The sequence below is a fragment of the Abrus precatorius genome, unplaced genomic scaffold (genome assembly GCF_003935025.1).
Source record: "Abrus precatorius isolate BTA unplaced genomic scaffold, Abrus_2018 Scaffold10, whole genome shotgun sequence".
Classification (NCBI taxonomy): domain Eukaryota; kingdom Viridiplantae; phylum Streptophyta; class Magnoliopsida; order Fabales; family Fabaceae; genus Abrus; species Abrus precatorius.
Genome location: NW_020874292.1, coordinates 3,249,964 through 3,267,623, shown reverse-complemented (window position 1 = coordinate 3,267,623; position 17,660 = coordinate 3,249,964). Strand labels below are relative to the sequence as shown.

Sequence of the window (17,660 nt, the reverse complement as noted above, 5' to 3'; positions counted from 1 at the left end):
CCCGGTTAGTGTCGAAGTCAAAACGACTCAAGAGAGAGCACCAGTAATGAAAAAGGACTTGAAGAAGAGCCCAGAAATCGAGTACAATGCGGATGATGAATTGATCACCGATGTATTCGAATCAGGCTTTGAAGATGATCTTGAGGATATACTTTGGGTCGTATCCATGCTGCCTGCTGAATATGCCGAAGGAATCAGCAAAGGAGATGAAGAAGACTTCTATGCTGATGATGAACCCGATAATAACCCATGGGGTTATTGTTATTTGGCAGAGGATGGTTCACTTGCTAAATCGTCGGCTATTTTCGAGAAGCCGACACGTGAAATGAAGAGCCATATGAAGCCGCTATACATTGCGGCTCGAATTGACAAAAAATTTCGAGTGAACAAAGTCCTTGTGGATTCTGGGGCAGCTATCAATATTATGCCCTGTTTTTTATTGAAAAAGATTGGGAAATCCGAAGAGGATTTGCTCCCCCACAACTTGGTACTCACGGACTATGAAGGGAAATCTTCAAGTTCTAAAGGGGCCCTAATCGTCAACTTGAAGGTTGGATCTGTTTCTCGAGCAACAATTTTTGTGGTAGTGACATCTAAAGCAAGCTACAACTTACTGCTCGGGAGAGAATGGATTCATGGAGTTGGAGCAGTACCTTCTTCACTGCATCAGAAACTATGTCTTTGGAATAACAACAGAGTGCTGGAATATGTCGATGGAGATCAGAGCTATTTTAAGGCTGAAGTTCATGTAAGCAGTCTCGATAGCAAAACATTCGACAAGTCGTTTGCTAACATTGCGCCACTGCGTATAGAAGATATAGGCGGCCCTAATTTTGGCCAAAATCCTCTCCTACCAAATGCTCGCGAAGTTTGACACCAGATCCGCTTAGACCCTCGATGGGTTTTTACGGCTTCCAAGAAATAGTGGAGGCCGAAAAGAATGGAAATGAAGAACCTTGAAAAGAGCCTTTTGGCTCGAATTTTGGCTCGAATTTTGGCTTGAATTTTGGCTTGAATTTTGGCTTACATAGCCGAAAATAAAATAAAAACGGCTCTCGAAGCTAGGGATACTTTGAAGGCTGATGAATTTAGTTCGGCCATAAAATCACAAAAAATTGAAGAAATCTCGGCCCATAAAGCCGTACACCCAATCCAAGGCCATGCAGATATCAACATGATCGAAAGTTCGGCTCATCTAGCCAAAAGAAGAGAGGCGGCCCTAAAAGTGGCCAAAGGATGGGAGGCTGATTCACCATATTCGGCCATTAAGACAAATTCGGCTTATCTAGCCGAACAAAGGCACACAGAACTCGAAACATGTGTGATTCAAGAAGAATCGGTCTTAGAGACCGAAGGCAATGATGTCCGGCTTGATTGCATCTATGATGATGCACCGATTGGCTTCGAGAAGATTCAGCTCGAAAGGGGCCAAAAATGGAGGCACAAGATCCCTTAGAAGAAGTGAACCTTGGAGATGAGAAGGAGCCGAGGTTAACTTTCATCAGTAAATTAGTCGATGAAGAAGTAAAAGACCAATTAATCAAGCTACTAAGGGAATTTAAGGATTGCTTCGCCTGGGATTATGACCAGATGCCAGGCCTTTCGAGGGAATTAGTTGAACATCGACTCCCAATTCGACCAGAAAAGAGGCCAGTAAAGCAGCCACCTAGGAATTTGCGCCAGAAATTTTGCCAAAAATCAAGGAAGAGATTGAAAGGCTCCTTATAGCCAAGTTTATTCGTACAACCAGGTATGTTGACTGGATCTCGAACATAGTACCTGTGATTAAGAAAAATGGATCTCTTAGAGTTTGCATTGATTTTCGAAATCTAAATACTGCTACACCGAAAGACGAATACCCTATGCCAATAGCTGATATGTTAGTAGATTCGGTAGCAGGTAATGAAATTTTAAGTTTGTTAGATGGATATTCAGGGTATAACCAAATTTTTATTGCTGAAGAGGATATATCGAAAACAACTTTTCGATGCCCTGGGGCTTTAGGAACTTATGAATGGGTAGTAATGCCATTCGGATTAAAAAATGCTGGAGCTACATACTAAAGGGCAATGAACACTATTTTTCATGACATAATAGGCGAATTTTTGCAATTTTATATTGATGATATTGTTGTGAAATCTAAGTATAAAAGTGACCATGTTGGTCATCTTCGACAAGCATTTGAAAGAATGCGAAAATATGGCTTGAAGATGAATCCTCTAAAGTGTGCTTTTGGTATTATTGCAGGACAGTTCCTTGGCTTTATTGTTCACCAAAAAGGAATTGAAATCGACAAGAATAAGGCCAAAGCAATATCTGAGACACAAGCCCCTTCGACTAAAAAATAACTACAATCGTTGCTAGGGAAAATAAATTTTCTACGAAGATTTATTTCCAACCTTTCTGGCAAGGTTAAAATCTTCTCACCCCTATTGAAGTTAAAGAAAGAAGAAGATTTTCGATGGGAGGCAGAGCATCAAGCTGTTTTTGAGGAGATAAAGCAATATTTGACAAGACCACCAGTAATGGTTCCGCCAAAGAAAGGTTTTCCCTTGAAGTTATATATTTCGACATCAGAAGAAACTATTGGGAGCATGCTAGCTCAAGAAGACGAAAATGGTGTCGAAAGAGCTGTTTATTATCTTAGTCGAATGTTGATAGGTGCAGAATCTCGATATAGTCCAATCGAGAAATTATGTTTGTGTCTGTATTTTTCTTGTGAGAAATTGAAATATTATATTAGGCCTTTCGATGTATATGTTTATTCACATCACGATATAATAAAGTATTTCTTGTCGAAACCTATCCTTCATGGTAGAGTTGGAAAATGGGCGTTGGCTCTAACAGAGTATTCTCTAATTTATAAACCACTAAAATCTGTAAAAGGCCAAGTCGTTACTGATTTCGTTATTGATCATTCAATCCCAATCAAAGAAGTAGATTTTATAAGTCTAAAGTCATGGAAATTGTACTTCCATGGATCTAGTCATAAAAATGGAATTGGAATCAGAATACTGATAATTTCACCAGATGAAATCCCAACGAAATTACTCTTCGAGATAAAATCAGCTTGTTCAAACAATGAAGCTGAGTACGAAGCATTATTAGCTGGACTTGAAATACTGCTAAATTTCGGGGCAAGAAATGTAATCATTCGAGGAGATTCTGAGTTAGTAATAAAGCAACTAACCAAAGAATATAAATGTTTAAGTAGAAACCTCGTCGAATATTGGGTAAAAGTGAATAAGTTATTACAAAAATTTGACGAAGTCATTCTAGAACATATTCCTCGAAACAAAAACTAAGAGGCCAATGAATTAGCCCAAATTGCCTCGAGATATAGAATTTCGAGTGAAAACCTGGCAAAATTAACAGAGATAAGGGAGAAGTTAGGGTCAACAAACCTTGAAATCCTAAATATAAATGACTTAACTGACCAAGATTGGAGGAAACCTCTAGTCAATTATCTCAAGGACCCCAACATTCCAACTGATCGAAAAACAAAATTTCAAGCAGTTAACTATATAATTGTGGTTAATGAATTGTATAAAATGGGTGTTGATGGCACCTTACTTCGATGTCTCAGCGAACATGAGGCTTATATTGCCTTGGCAGAAATCCATGAAGGGATATGCGGAGCTCATCAAGCTGGAGAAAGAATGAAATGGATGTTACTTCGAGAAGGATTGTACTGGCCCTCGATGGTTAAAGATTGCTTTGACTATGCAAAATCTTGTGAAGAATGTCAAAAGCATGGTAATGTTCAACATGTTCCAGCCTCAGAATTACATTCAATAATTAAGCCATGGCCTTTTCGAGGCTGGGCTCTGGATTTAATTGGCCAAATTCATTCTCCTTCGACAAAAGGCCATAAATACATCTTTGTAGCTGTCGACTATTTTACGAAGTGGGCTGAGGCAGTTCCATTGAAAGAAATTACTCAGAGTGATGTTAATTTTATCGACGAATACATAATTCATCGATTTGGTATACCAGAAACTTTGACAACAGACCAAGGAACTGTTTTTATAGGTCGAAAAATAACTCAATATACAGAGTCCTTGAATATAAAAATGATAACTTCGACCCCATATTATGCCCAGGCCAATGGACAAGTGGAGGCAGTAAATAAAATTTTGATCAAGTTAATTAAAAAACACATTGGATCAAAGGCAAGAAATTGGCATGACACTTTAAGCCAATTATTATGGGCATATAGGAATTCTCCAAATGAGGCCACGGGGACAACCCCATTTTGACTTGTTTATGGCCATAAAGCCGTTTTACCTGTTGAGGTAAATCTACAATCAGTTAGATTACAGCGGCAATTCGAGTTACCAAGTGAAGATTATTGGGCCTTAATGTTTGATGAATTGAATGTCTTGGATGAAATTCGCCTAAGTGCCTTAGAGAAAATGATTCGAAAAAAAGAAAGAATTACAAGGTCATACAACAGAAAAGTACGAGGCAAGTTTTTTAATGCTGGTGAATTAGTATGGAAAGTAATTTTACCGTTCGACAAAAAATCAAGAAAACTTGGAAAATGGTCACCCAATTGGGAAGGCCCCTTCGAGATTAAAAATGTGTTTTCAAATAACGCGTATTCAATTCGAGAACTTGGAACTAATAGTTGAATCATGTCGATTAACGGTAAGTACTTAAAACCATACAAACCAGAAATACATGAAGTAAAAATAACTTAAGTCAAGGCAAATAAAAGATAATTCGAGTAATGAAAAGGCCAAATGAATAAATGTCATTTAAAGCAGAATTCGAGTATTTACATTAAAATAACTACTAGAATTCAAAGAAAAATACATGAAAAAAATCAAAAAGGAGGCTTCGAGCGCATTTCAGTGTAAACGGCTCTCAAATTTTGATATCTGGTTTCAAGAGCCGTACATTGTGCATCCAGACTCGAAATATCCTCCATAGCTTGAGCTCTCTCGATAGTCAGGGTCTTCACATTTTCTATAAAAAAATTTCTTTTCTTCTCACAAGCCGCACTAGCTTTTTTCAGCATCTCTGACTCCTTTCGAGCTCTTTCGAGTTGTTTCTCTAAATCAACGATTCTAGCATCAACCTCTTTTTGCTTCATATCGGCATTGGTAGCCGATTCCTTTAGCTTGACCAACCCAGTTCGAGCCTCTTTCAATTTATTAGAATCAGAGTCCTGCATTGCTCGAGCTTGATCTTGTTTAGAACCAACCATAGCAGTTTGGTCTATAATTGCTAAAGAGTCGATGAAAAGAGACTCAAAACGTTGGAGCCCTTCAGGAAATGTCGAGAGCTGAGCCTTCAACGAAGAAAGTAAGCCTTTGATCTTGGCAACCAAGTCCTTGTCAGTTGGAAGGTTCTTCATCATTGGTTCATCAAAGACCAAGGACCTAAGCTCTTCGAGCATTTTTTCAGTTGATTCAGTAGGCTTGGAGACTTCTGAGTGTGACCCTGAGGGAGTATGAGACGAAGAGGAAAAGGTGAAGGTACCAGCCAAAATTTTGTCGATGGCCCCCTCTGGATCTTCCTCCACCATAGCGTTAAAATCATCCAAGTTCATTTTTGAGTTAATGGATGACGCTGGTGGTACAACTTCAATGTTGGGAGGACCTTCAACAAAAATTTGGGGGTTTTTAGGGACTTGGTTTCCCTCTTCAGCTACATTCTCCTCAACTTCATGCAATGGCCCCTCCTCTTCTGATTGATATGTAACAACATCAACCTCGGGAGAACCCAGAGGCGGTGTTTGTCGAGATATAGAGGGCACCTAGAGAAAAAGAAGTTAGAAAATTCACAAGTATGAAGACCAAATTTCGAGTAAAAGGATGCCTTACATCAAGAGCCGGCTCTGTTTGAGCTTGGTCTTCAGAACTCGAGTTATAAGAGCTCGAAGAAGTATCCGTAGAAGAACTCGAAGATCCAGAACTCGAGGAAGAAGCTGCCTCGTTCCCTTGTTAGGCAGTAGCTGCAGGTTCTTTTCTCGAGATTTTTTTAGACTCCTCAGGGTTGGAGTCAAACGTTTTTTAGGGTCTTTTCGGACCCTAGGGGGTGAATTAACACTTGGAGTGTCATCAGTCGAAACCTGCCACAAAGAAAAGGATAAAAAAACTGCTCGAAAAGACAGAATAGTACTCGAAAAAAGATAAAATTTACCTCCATTGATGGAGCTGAAGGTTGATCAGGTGTCTGCTGCACAGGAGTCGAAGCAGTCATCTCGATAGAAATCTGGGGCTTGGTAGGAGTCTTGGTCTTGGGAATGGCCTTAGCCTAGGAAAAGAAAAGAAGCAAGCTTATAATCTAAACCCATGTCGAGAATTAATAAAACCCAAGTCAAAATAATTACCTTAGATACCCCAGAGGCAGCTTGAGATGTAGACAAAGAACCCTTTTTAAGGGTTGTTGAAGAAGAACCTTTTCCAGTAGATTTTTGTTTTTTCTTAGGAGGCTCATCCTCTTCCCAATCCTCTTGGTCATATCGACCAACAAAAGGTTCTGTGGGAAGAGCTGCAAAAAAAGTGTTTGAGAAGTCAAAATTAAATCAAAAATATAGAAAGGCATTTCAAGAAAAAGCAGGGTAAACCTTACCATCTTTAAACTTTGTAAGGATTCTCACATCCCAAATATCAAGGTGAAGAGGGTAAGGGTAAGTTTTAAAAGAAAATCTCGAAGTTGTTATTTTACTTCGAGGAGGGGATAATTCATTCAAAAGAGTCGAAGGTAAATCGACCCATTTAGGTGAAATTATGGGTAAGGCCAGAGCAAAATTACAGTTTGGTAAAGGGGGAAAAGTTGGTTGAATTTTTTTGAAAAGAATATCTTCTATGAACTGGTCAAAAGGATGAAAAGCCTTATATTTATTTACTCTTTCTTTGGTTTTCTCTCTTAAAGAAATGGCAGCTTCAAAAATGGTTTGAGATATTCTCTGTGGTAAGTAAATAACTTTAAAAAATCGCTCAAAAGATTGAATTTCTTGAATGTGCGTACCTCTCGTCTTGACCTTTGGATCCCCTTTCTGAAATAGAGAAAAAGCAGAGGTCATCTTCTGGCTGCATACCTCGATAGAAATATCATATTGATGGTAATGAGTAGACCACCAACTCTTGAAAGAATTAGTGCAATGAAAGATCGGTTCAAACTCAATAGAGGAGATCTCTAGCCTATGTCGCCGGAAGAAGCTGATAGCTTCATTGAGATCATCGATACTCTTTCGAGCATTTTCAAGAACTTGCCAATTAGACCCTTCCAACATAAAAGTAGGCACTAACTGACCTAGGCCAAATTGTTGAGATACTAGATTCGGTTGATAAGCAACAACCTGATATGGCCTAGGGGTAAAGTTACAAAAAAGAAGCTGACACGAGAGAAATTGTCTCCATATTGTTAAACTCTCAGATTGGGCACCAGGTGTTTTCGAGGGAAATAGACGTTTAAACCAAATTGGCCCAACTTTTCGAGCAGAAAATGGGGCAAGTTGAGGAGTAAAAGAATGAAGGCCCAAGAAAAAATTGAAATATTAACGAAAAGCATTACAGTAATGCTTTTTAGCAACATTTGTGGTCAAAAAGGTCAAACGAAATCCCTCTATTTCTCCAGAAATGTCGAGTGGCTCAGAGCTCTGTAACTTGTCTTCAAAGATCGCATTCAGCCAAAGCTGAAGCAGCCAAAAAGGACCACTAATGACTGAAGGGAAGTCATTCGACCTAAAAGAAACAACCGCTTCATTCAAGTTTTCGTATAAACTCCCTAAAATAAGTTTTCTAAGACTTATCGAAGATCCCTTATGTAAGAGTTGAGCTAGAGTAATAAGAGTTTTGGACACTTGGAGTGATCTCGAGCAGAAAATGTAAGCAGAGAGCCAAAGCATTAAGAAAGCAATGTGTTCTTCATCTGTAACAGGGCCATCTCGATTCATATTCAAAGTAATGAAGAGTTGATAAGAGAGTTTTTGAAAATTTGGAATGACCTCAGGATTCTTGGGATAAGAATCTGGTCGAAATGAAGGACCAGTTGGTTTAAGCCTAGTAATGGTTGCGACATCAAAGAGAGTTAGAGTAATCATACCACAAGGTACATGAAAAGAGCTAGTTGCTCGATCCCAGAAGTAAAGAGAACTCATGATCATAGGAAAATTGTAGGACAAATTGTACCTCGATAATTGAATGACATCATAAATTCTGATGGCCCTCCAACTATCTTGTTTTTCGCTCTCAACTCTATCCAACCAAGGCAAGTACAAATCTTTGGTTACAGGAGGCATGGTTCGAAAAATTTTTTGAGCATTCTCGAGAGAATCCAAAGTATATTTGGAAGAGGATGCCAAGACCCCATCAGCAGAAAAGGAAGACTCGATAGATTGTTGGGGAACATAAGGACCTAAAAATGCATGAGGTTTCGAGCCTAATGAAAAGGAAATGAGTACCTGGAATTTCCAAATAGCCAGTTTCTCCTCCTCGAGAGGTGGCTCAGGAAGGTAGCTCGAATGACCCAAAGGAACGAGCTCAACATTGGAGAAGGCAGAAGGAACCTTAGAGTTGGATGCCATTTCGACGAGAAATAAGAAGATGGGAACGAACCAGAAGAAATTTCGATACAAAAAGAAGCAGAAAAGAGAGAACAGAGCTCTAAGTAGGAGAGTAAAAACGAAAGCGTGAAAAAAAGGAGAACGTAACTTCGCTTTTTATACTGGTCCCCAACCTCGTGCAAGGCCTATACAAGAGCCCAAGTCCAGAGCATTTTGGCACTTAGTGGGAAGATGAAGAGATAGTGGGGTGTCTTTTCGATCTAAAATGGCCTTAAATTCCCAACAGAACGGAGCACGTCTCAATAATGGGACATTTTCGGTAACTGCCAGGCAGTACCTGCATTTAATGCGCCAACTTTGGACAACGTGCCTGACATAAAGCAGGTAAGTGGCAGAGACGCCATAAGAAATGGCAGAAAAATTAGAAAATGAAAATTTTCTAATAAAATATCAAAATAAAAAATATTAAATCTCATAAACCTGAGATATTAATATTTTGGGGGCATCTGTTTGGGATAATGAAAAATTTTCTAAGTTAAAAATCATCTCGAAAGAAACTACATTTCAACAAGTTTCGGGGGTCAAGAAGGAGCCAAAGATAAGCCTAAACATAAGAGAATATTGGAAGATTATCTAAGATATTTAGTTTTAATTAAAAGGTACACATTTTGAGCTATTTTATGAGATTTTTGTCACATTGTTGATTTTTCTTTAAACTGCTTGAAAGACAAGAAAATATTCTAAGATCACAAAACTACAGGCTTTTTTCGAGGAGTTTTCAAGTCACGGACACCCAAAAATACTCGAAAAAATAGAACTGGCAAGAAAATAGTCTAAGTCCAGAAAACTGATGGCTTTTCGAGGAGTTTTTGAAGAGTTTTCAAGTCCCTAACACCCAAAACGGCTCGAAAAAATAGGACTAACAGGAAAATATTCTAAGTCCACAAAAACTGATGGCTTTTCGAGGAGTTTTTGAGAAGTTTTCAAGTCTCTGACACCCAAAACTACTCAAAAAACAAGAAGTGGTCAGAAAATATTCTAAAGTCCACAAACCTAGCCGAGCTCCAGATTTCCTCTCGAACTGCTCGAAAAATAAGAAGTGGTCAGAAAATATTCTAAGTCCACAAATCTGGTCGAGCTCCAGAGCCCCTCCAAAATTGCTCTAAAAACAGAAATGAGCAAAGAAAATGTTCTAAGTGCATAAGACCAAGACAGACTCTCAAAACTCCAGAATGGCTCGAAAAGAGAAGTCAAGAAAAAACTATTCTAAGGCCATAACATTAAAAGAGTCTCCTAGGTTTCTCTCAGAAATACTCGAAAGATAGGAGTCTTGAAAAATCCAAAAGCGGTTACCAGTAGTTATCAACATTCACCACTACGCAAAGGAGATCATGGGCGATAGCGGTTACAGCCCCAACAAACAGCACGATCACAAGCAATCGTGGATAGTGAGCATCAACAGTTGAAGGCAGTTACTAAGAAGTGCCCGCAAAAGGAGGAAAACGGTGGTGATCTTCATGTCTATAAATACTCCAAAGCATTATTTCACAAAGGACGACTTTTTGTACCCAGACACCGCACCTAAACTCTCTGAGACGCTGAAACCTTGCACTGCGCCAGACACCAGCTATAAGGAGATCCACAGTGGCCGTTGTTCGCCGTTGTGAGGAGTCGTACGTTTACATTCCAGCATATTTACATTCCTGTACCTTTACATTCTGCATTTCAATTCAAGTTTCTTCGTTTGTTTGCTTTTGTTCTTGTTTCTGCAATTCATTTCTTATTTCATACTTTTCTGTAATGAACCTCTACATTTGAGTCAATTCTGCACGTTTAATATTCACTACTCTTACTAAATTGCTAAATTTACGCGTCCATTTCACCGTTACGTTAACAACACACTTAAAAGAACCCAAAAATGACCTAAATCCAGTCCTTAGATTGATCTTTGGATAATTTGTTTACAATTGTCATTTTTCACTGTAAACACGTATGCGTACATTAGCAATGACATCAAAGTCATTTTCTAAAATTATAATTTTATATTTGAATGTAATGAATAATGTACGAAATTAAGATAACATATTAAAAAGTAAAAAAAAAACTATTGGATTTGTGAACAATATATGCATTAGTCTTTCAGCATTAACTTATACTCATTTACTTATTATAATAATAATAATAATAATAATAATAAAACAATGCCAGGTATGCAATCATGTTAAGAAGGCTTAAATTTATTGGGCTATTAAATTTTAATACTCAAGTCCATAATTTTTATTTTTGTTTTAGATATTTGTGGTGTAGCCTAGGATTATTCTAACTTAACTTGTTTCTGGAATTCGAGGTCTCCCCAAAAATAGTACTTTGCTTTTCCGTTGTCTCAAGACTCAACAATGTCAATCAAAGCAACGAAGTGGGGAGGGTGCATAAAGAGAGGACTATAATTAACCTTATAATAATACTATACACACATGGTGAAAACTGGTCACGTAGGGCCATAGGTATATGCAGTTAATACTCTCCTTCCCTTGTAAAATTTCCAAAAGATGAAATGTGGAAATGGTTGTTTTCTTTTGGAGTAGCTTGAAGCAAAACTCAAGAAGTCACTGAATTGTGGAGTATCATATTTTCTGATCCCCATCAGCTGTTGCCTGAACTTGAACTTGAGAAGCATACTGCAAGTTCCAAAGGACATCCTCAATGGATGGTCGGCTCCAGGACTCCGGAGAAATACATTTGTTTGTTATGGAAATCACAATAAACAATGATTCTTTAGAGCATGTAGCTTGCACAACTGGGTCCACAACCTGTTTCCACCCATCCTGATTATTGCAAGATGCCTATAAAATGGAGTTTACAAAATTAGTTACCATTGTAAAAAATATAAATAAATATATAAATAATGAGGTATGGTCTATATTCTTTTTCTTTTATTGAATATTGAAACTTGTGTAGGATTGGGGGATAGGTGAACATTGAACTAATAGAAGTATGAACATCTAACATCATCACTAATCAATGTCTTAGGCTTTGTCTGTGAGTTGAGAAGAAGAGAGAAGAGAAGGGTTTGAGGGGTTAAGGGAGGAGAAGGGAATGAAAGGAGAAGAAAGGTTAATACATAAAACCTCCAATTTGACAAAAAATAAAATAAAAAATAAAACATGAGTTTATGGAGAGTTTATAAAACTCACCCTTACGATAAAAAACTATCAAACAAAGGTTATCATAAATAAATCTTCCCCTTTCTTTCCTAAAATTAACTCCTAAATAAAGCCTTATGCTGATATTCTTACAAAGAATGATATTATTGTAAAGTCTAATGCTTTGTACAACATTTCGTTAGGGCACTGTGTCAGGTAAGAAGTGTATGGTATTGCAGTACATTAACAAGAAAAAAAATGACACGCATCACATTGTAGTTGTAAATGGATGATATCATGTAATCTGAACATTTTTTATGCATACCATTGCATTCAGCATGATGGCCTCGCTTTTAGCTGACACTGAAGGTCCAACTAGTGCCTCAAGTAGTATGAATCCGAAGCTATAAACATCATCCTCAAGCCTTTTCATTTGCCTGAAATTACATACCTTGAGAAAATCATGACACAAATAAACCTTAACGAAGAATCCACCAAAAGGAAATATTATGATCTGCTAACGAAATTCTGCTACGTGAAGCAGGAATTATCCGCTTTGTTGTGTACCAAGAATGTTAAGAGCGATGATATTGGATTCAGAAAAATTCCTTGAGCAAAAAATTGAAAGAGAAACAAAGCCATATGATCTATGGGAATCCTTACCATGAGTTAGCACTTTCTCCTTTTACCTAAAAACCAGAAAAGACAAGAAATAATCACTGATGATGATGGACAAGGTACTGCAAGACCACCAATAGAAGAAAAAAAATGTCAAGAAAAATAGGGGAAAGATATCATACCCCACATGCATCAGTTTCTTCTGAGATAATGGACAATCCATAATCACTTAACTTTGCCATCCAATTCTCATTCAGCAATATATTGTTGGTCTTAAGTCGATTTTTGAAGAAACCAGGAATCATGCCAGTGTGTAGGAAGTGGACAGCCTTAGCAATGCTAATTAGAACTGACAATCGCTCTGACCAATTGAAAACCTTGCCAGGACTATCACCTTAACGAACATAAAATGTTGACACTTTTAAACTTAGCGCACAATGTAAACCGCATCACAAACTAAATTGGTCGATACCAGAGAGATTTAGTTTTAATATTATATCATTACATTTCAATTCTTTGGATGCGAGTACAAAAACAGCTACCTACTCAAGCTTGTTTCATTCTTTGAATGATTCCAAAGCAATTTGAAATTTCCAAGTTTTTATCATCCATTCTGCACAACTACCACATGGCATAGAATGAAAACGAGCTAAAAATGGCTCAATATTGAATCCCTTTCCCCGTAGACATCCACTGCTACAATACAGGGAGGATATTGTCTTCCTTTTTTTGTAAACTTTTGCATCTACTTGTCAGAATAATGGTATTCATGTGAAAACCACTACACTTTTAAAAAATTGTCCTAAGCATTGGTTAGTGGCTTGCACATTGTTAATTAACACTTATAAAAAGAAGTAAAGTTGGGGGACACGGCAAGTGAAAATGCTAAAATATATGGGGGTTAGCTCTAGCATTGAAATAATGAAAGAATATCACAATTAAATATTTTAAGACGAGAACAGGTGGATCCAACAAAAGAATTTCAATCGTGGCATCATGTAGCTGAATAGCTTCTATGAGTAAGGTTATTCAGCTTTCAGATGATTATAGTAAGCATTAATAAAGTGAAAGAAACATCATACTCTTACCAGTGAGAAAAGTCTGGAAACTTCCATTTGAGACACATTCATAAATGAGAAAGACGTTAGTCTCATTATGCTCTCCTACTGCTCCATCAATGCAGTGTCCCAGGAGGGATACCAAATGCGGGTGACGAAGCTTTGCAAGCAAATCCAACCTCAGTTTGAAATTCCTGATTGAATACTTTTTTGACAAAGGCAAGCACCTTACTACCACTTGTATCCCACTCTCCAGTTTTCCTCTGTAAAGCTGCAATATCATGGAAAATTTTCATGACCATCTCGTCTAACAAGAAGAAATTACAGATTTTAGTTGTTCAAATATTAAACCCAATTGCCACATTCAACTAGGTCCCCAACAACTTAATAATGTCTTTTTTTGTTTTGAAAAAAGGACATGTTTTGGAATTTGGACCTTCCCATATATATTTTCGCCCATAAAAGTAGAGTTGTCAAAGTTATTTGTGGCTTCCTTTAGCTCTTCCAAGGAATATGAACGACACACAGGGAGGTCTTCTCTTCCTAACTTTGCAGCTTCAGAAACATACCCTGAAATTAGCAACCAAATTAAAAATGCAGTCAATTTTCTTGTCCCTCAATTCATCATTTTATGGATGAAGAGAACCTACTTGCACTTGTAACAAGCTCAGAGGAGAACCCAGCAGTGTAGCTATCTTGAACTGTTTTATGCAATAGGTGCTGCTCTGACATCCCTCGAGGGCAAAACCTTTTACAAGTAATGACAATGATCAAAGCCAAAACCACAGTGAGCACAACAATGCCCACAATGACACCAACGAAAATTCCAACTCTGTATGATTTTTTCTTCACATGAGACACTGCGCAGTAGGATGCTGCATGCTGATTATGCACACTTCCTAATAAACAGTTTCCATCACTCCTAACAACTCTACTTTCTATTCCAGTGCCAAGTGAAGATGGCAAGTACCCCACTAACCTGTTGTGTGATATATCCACAAATCTAAGTTGGCTGCTACATCTTAGGTGATTTTGTAGTGGCCCACTAAACATATTGGATCCCAAATTCAAGTAACTGATGTTAGGGAAAGAAAAAAGTTCAGCAGGAGCACTGCCTGTGAGTGCATTGAAGGAAACATCAAGCTGTTGAAGCTTATTTAGTTGACCATAGTGCTTAGGAATTTCACCTGAAAAGGAGTTTCTGCTAAGGAAAAGCCTTATCAACCCTTTTGGCATAGCAGGTAGTGCAGATTCTAATCTGTTTGCACTTAAATCTAGCTGTTCCAAGTTACTCAAAGCAGTAAAATCTTGCAAGCTCCCTGATATTTGGTTGCTGGACATGTCAATGCCAACTAGGGTGTTGACACTAAGGATTGAAGGTGGAAAAGGACCCTTCAACCAGTTATTTTTCAAACTAAGAAATATAAGATTACTTGATGAATTAAACAAGCTTGGGATAGTACCATTGAAGAAGTTATCACCCAATATAAGCGTTTGGAGGTTCACCATTGTGGAAATCTTTGGAGGGATTGATCCATATAGGTAGTTTGAACTCATGTCCAATTGTTCTAGTGCATAAAGTCGGTGAATTCTATCAGGAAGTGGTCCCCACATACCCAAAGAAACAAGACGAAGTACTCTCAGGCTAGTTAACCTTGCTAGAGTTGCCACAAAAGAGTCCATGGAGAAGCTCTGAGAAAGTGTTTGATTTGGAATAGCAAAGCCATCAAAATCTCTACCCTTTGTTGGCTTATCCCCCAATATGGAGAGCTCAGTAACAAAATTGTCGTTGCATGTGATGTTCACTTGTGTAGAAGAAGAAATAGAGCAAATTTCTGTCCAACGATCTTTCCACATTTCCAATTGTCTTGGGTACTCCAAGTGCTTTTTCAACTGGAGAAGCACTTGGGTCTGAGAGGACTGCAACTGAGCACTGCAACTTCCCACATAAAACACACACCAAGCAAAACACAACACCAAACCCATGTCATGGAACCCCATGAGAAAAGTTCTACACTTTCTACTTCCAGTGCCTCAAGGAAGAGCAATTTAGCTCATATAAAGCACCCAATGACAAACCTGTCTTAAATTAATGGAAAAGAAGTGCACATTAAAATAATTAGAAGCTTAAAATAAAAGGATTTGTCTAAATTATTTCATGAAATAAATAATTAAATTTAAATAAACTAATGGTATTATATTAATTTTTTATAGGAAAAAATTGTTAATTTACTTAAAATGAAATAATTTAAACAAACCCAGAAGAAAAACCAACCACCAAAAAAATTGAATAATATAAAAACAATTGTATGTGGATGAACTTAGAGATATCTAATATCTTTGACCATTTGAATTGTTGAGCGGAGGTAGTTGTGTAAACATTAATGGATAGAATGTAGTAGAGACTTAAGAACCGTTTAGTGTTAAGAAAAACGGTTAAAGCAAGATAAACATTGGCAATGAATGAAGAAAAAGTGCATCATTAATAAGATATGTGCAAAGCTCTCTCTTATATAGTGGTAGTGGATGTCTGAAATGCAAATCAATAAACAAAGGAAAGAAAGATCAAGTTGTTGTCTTAGCCCGGAATCCTAGATACGAAAGTGGGGTACCTGAAGTTATTGCATTTACTGCTTCCACATGGTGCTCTTTCTTGCTGTGTTCTTTCTCCAGCAAATAGCAATAATGGGGGTGCCCTTTGCCCTCTAGACAGAGGAAATGTGTCAATAAGCTAGCTTCTTCTGAAACAAAAGTAGGAGGCAATTCAACAGTTGTGAAGACCAGAAAATAAGTACAGTACCAACTTTACAGTTCCGATTTTTGTTTAAGAATTATTAAAGTTGTAATTTTTAACAGATTTTTATTAACCTTAACTATTAAAATTAAGGACAAGTATTTAGAAATAATTTTTTTTTATGAAAATATTTTTTTTTACTGTATTAAAGTTATAAAAATACAATATACTTTTTTAATAAAATTTTATTATTATTCATTGTTTATACTCGATTTTAAGGACTCATGTTAACAAATTTTTTTAATATTATTAATTTATTAATTTAGTGATACAATGTAAATTTTAATAAAAATTTATTATACAAAAAGTTTTATTGTATGTTATTGAATATATTAAAAAATTATTATAATTTATCTAACTATAAAGTTTATATGTTATTCTATAAATATTATTAGGACTATTTGTTACTTCAAATTAGAAATTTATTTAAATAAAATATTTGTATTTAATATTATTATTGATTATCGATATAAAATTTTAATTTTAACTGAAAAATAACATTAATAACTAAAAAATTGTACTTGAATTTTATCTTTATACATTTTCTTAACATTAGTTTTTAAAATTAATTTTAAATATATAAAAAGTATTTTTTAATAAAAAATATTTCCTATATTTTCCTTTTTTACGAAATAAATATTTATTTTTCAATAAAAATATATCACATTTAAATACTTAAAATGTTAAACTTAGAGACTAAAATTAGCATTTTCTTTTGTGTATATCATGTACTAATATGCTATTCCTTTGATGCTAATTCAGCTATAGTTGACACACATCTTTGGGTAAGAAGTACTAACGAATAACAATGGAATATAAGTTGTAAAGCATAGAAAACAAAAAAACAATAAGATGGGTGATGGGCCATATTTATGTGTATACTTATGGTATGTATGAGTCTAAGAAACTAGAGGTGCCTTGCGGGGACCACACAATCATTGTAGAACAATGTCAGGATCCTTCGTCTTCACCTTCTGATTTTTGCATTACTTGGCAACTAAAACCATTTATCCTTCACCTTAAGACTTCTTTGTGTATTTAGCAAATGAAAACTTACATGTTACCGACTTGTGTTATCCTCTTTCATTGTGTGCTTCACTTTCACTTGCCTTTCTTTCTTTCCTTTTCTAAAGGAAGGAACCTCTTCACTTGGCCTTTATTCCTTAGAGGAATCAAACACTTTATATTTTTGTTTCATGTTTTCATAAATAAATTTAAGATTTTTTGTTGTTGATGTGTGTATAGGTTACTAAAAGTTAACTCATGTTAAGGTTAAATACCAAAAAATGTGATTTAAATTGAAGAAATTTATGATTTTGACTTGCCTTTCTATATTTAGAAGAACTTGAGGAGAAAGTAGGGCTAAACTTACAGGGCAATATAATGATAATGACAAGGATACATGTCCTTGGAACTTGGGTTGGCCACTTACCATGTGTTGACAGGCTGTCACTAACCAATCATAGCACAAAATGCCTGTTACGCTTCTTTGCCAATCCCCGTTAGCTTATACACAATTCTTATTGAGG

At 36.6% G+C, this 17,660-nt stretch overlaps 2 protein-coding genes across 2 annotated transcripts; one reads left to right on the top strand and one right to left on the bottom strand.

Moving 5' to 3' along the window:
• Positions 1–1,434: 1,434 nt before the first annotated feature.
• Positions 1,435–4,259, top strand: LOC113867964. Its single transcript, XM_027503495.1, has 5 exons — positions 1,435–1,649; positions 1,751–1,899; positions 2,248–2,327; positions 2,439–3,233; positions 3,378–4,259. The coding sequence occupies exons 1-5, from the start codon at positions 1,435–1,437 to the stop codon at positions 4,257–4,259; spliced, it is 2,121 nt and encodes a 706-aa protein (XP_027359296.1).
• A 6,705-nt stretch (positions 4,260–10,964) lies between these two features.
• LOC113852449 (probable inactive leucine-rich repeat receptor-like protein kinase At3g03770) lies at positions 10,965–15,991 on the bottom strand. The gene is made up of 8 exons (XM_027482725.1): positions 15,950–15,991; positions 13,988–15,420; positions 13,774–13,907; positions 13,368–13,608; positions 12,462–12,673; positions 12,325–12,350; positions 11,987–12,098; positions 10,965–11,361 (listed from the first exon to the last, which is right to left on the bottom strand). Exons 2-8 carry the CDS (start codon positions 15,336–15,338, stop codon positions 11,143–11,145), a joined length of 2,295 nt encoding a protein of 764 aa, XP_027338526.1. The 5' UTR covers positions 15,339–15,420; positions 15,950–15,991; the 3' UTR covers positions 10,965–11,142.
• Positions 15,992–17,660: the final 1,669 nt, after the last annotated feature.

Excerpts from the sequence above, each read along its gene's own strand:
- LOC113867964 (XM_027503495.1), top strand. The coding sequence starts at position 1,435 with ATGGAGGCACAAGATCCCTTAGAAGAAGTGAACCTTGGAGATGAGAAG. Across the intron at positions 1,650-1,750 it reads CCAATTCGACCAGAAAAGAG|GTATGTTGACTGGATCTCGA; the intron begins GCCAGTAAAGCA and ends TCGTACAACCAG. Across the intron at positions 2,328-2,438 it reads AAGCAATATCTGAGACACAA|TTAAAGAAAGAAGAAGATTT; the intron begins GCCCCTTCGACT and ends CCCCTATTGAAG.
- LOC113852449 (XM_027482725.1), bottom strand. The coding sequence starts at position 15,338 with ATGGGGTTCCATGACATGGGTTTGGTGTTGTGTTTTGCTTGGTGTGTG. Across the intron at positions 13,908-13,987 it reads TGAGCTTGTTACAAGTGCAA|GGTATGTTTCTGAAGCTGCA; the intron begins GTAGGTTCTCTT and ends TGCTAATTTCAG. Across the intron at positions 12,674-13,367 it reads TTTCCAGACTTTTCTCACTG|GTGATAGTCCTGGCAAGGTT; the intron begins GTAAGAGTATGA and ends ATGTTCGTTAAG.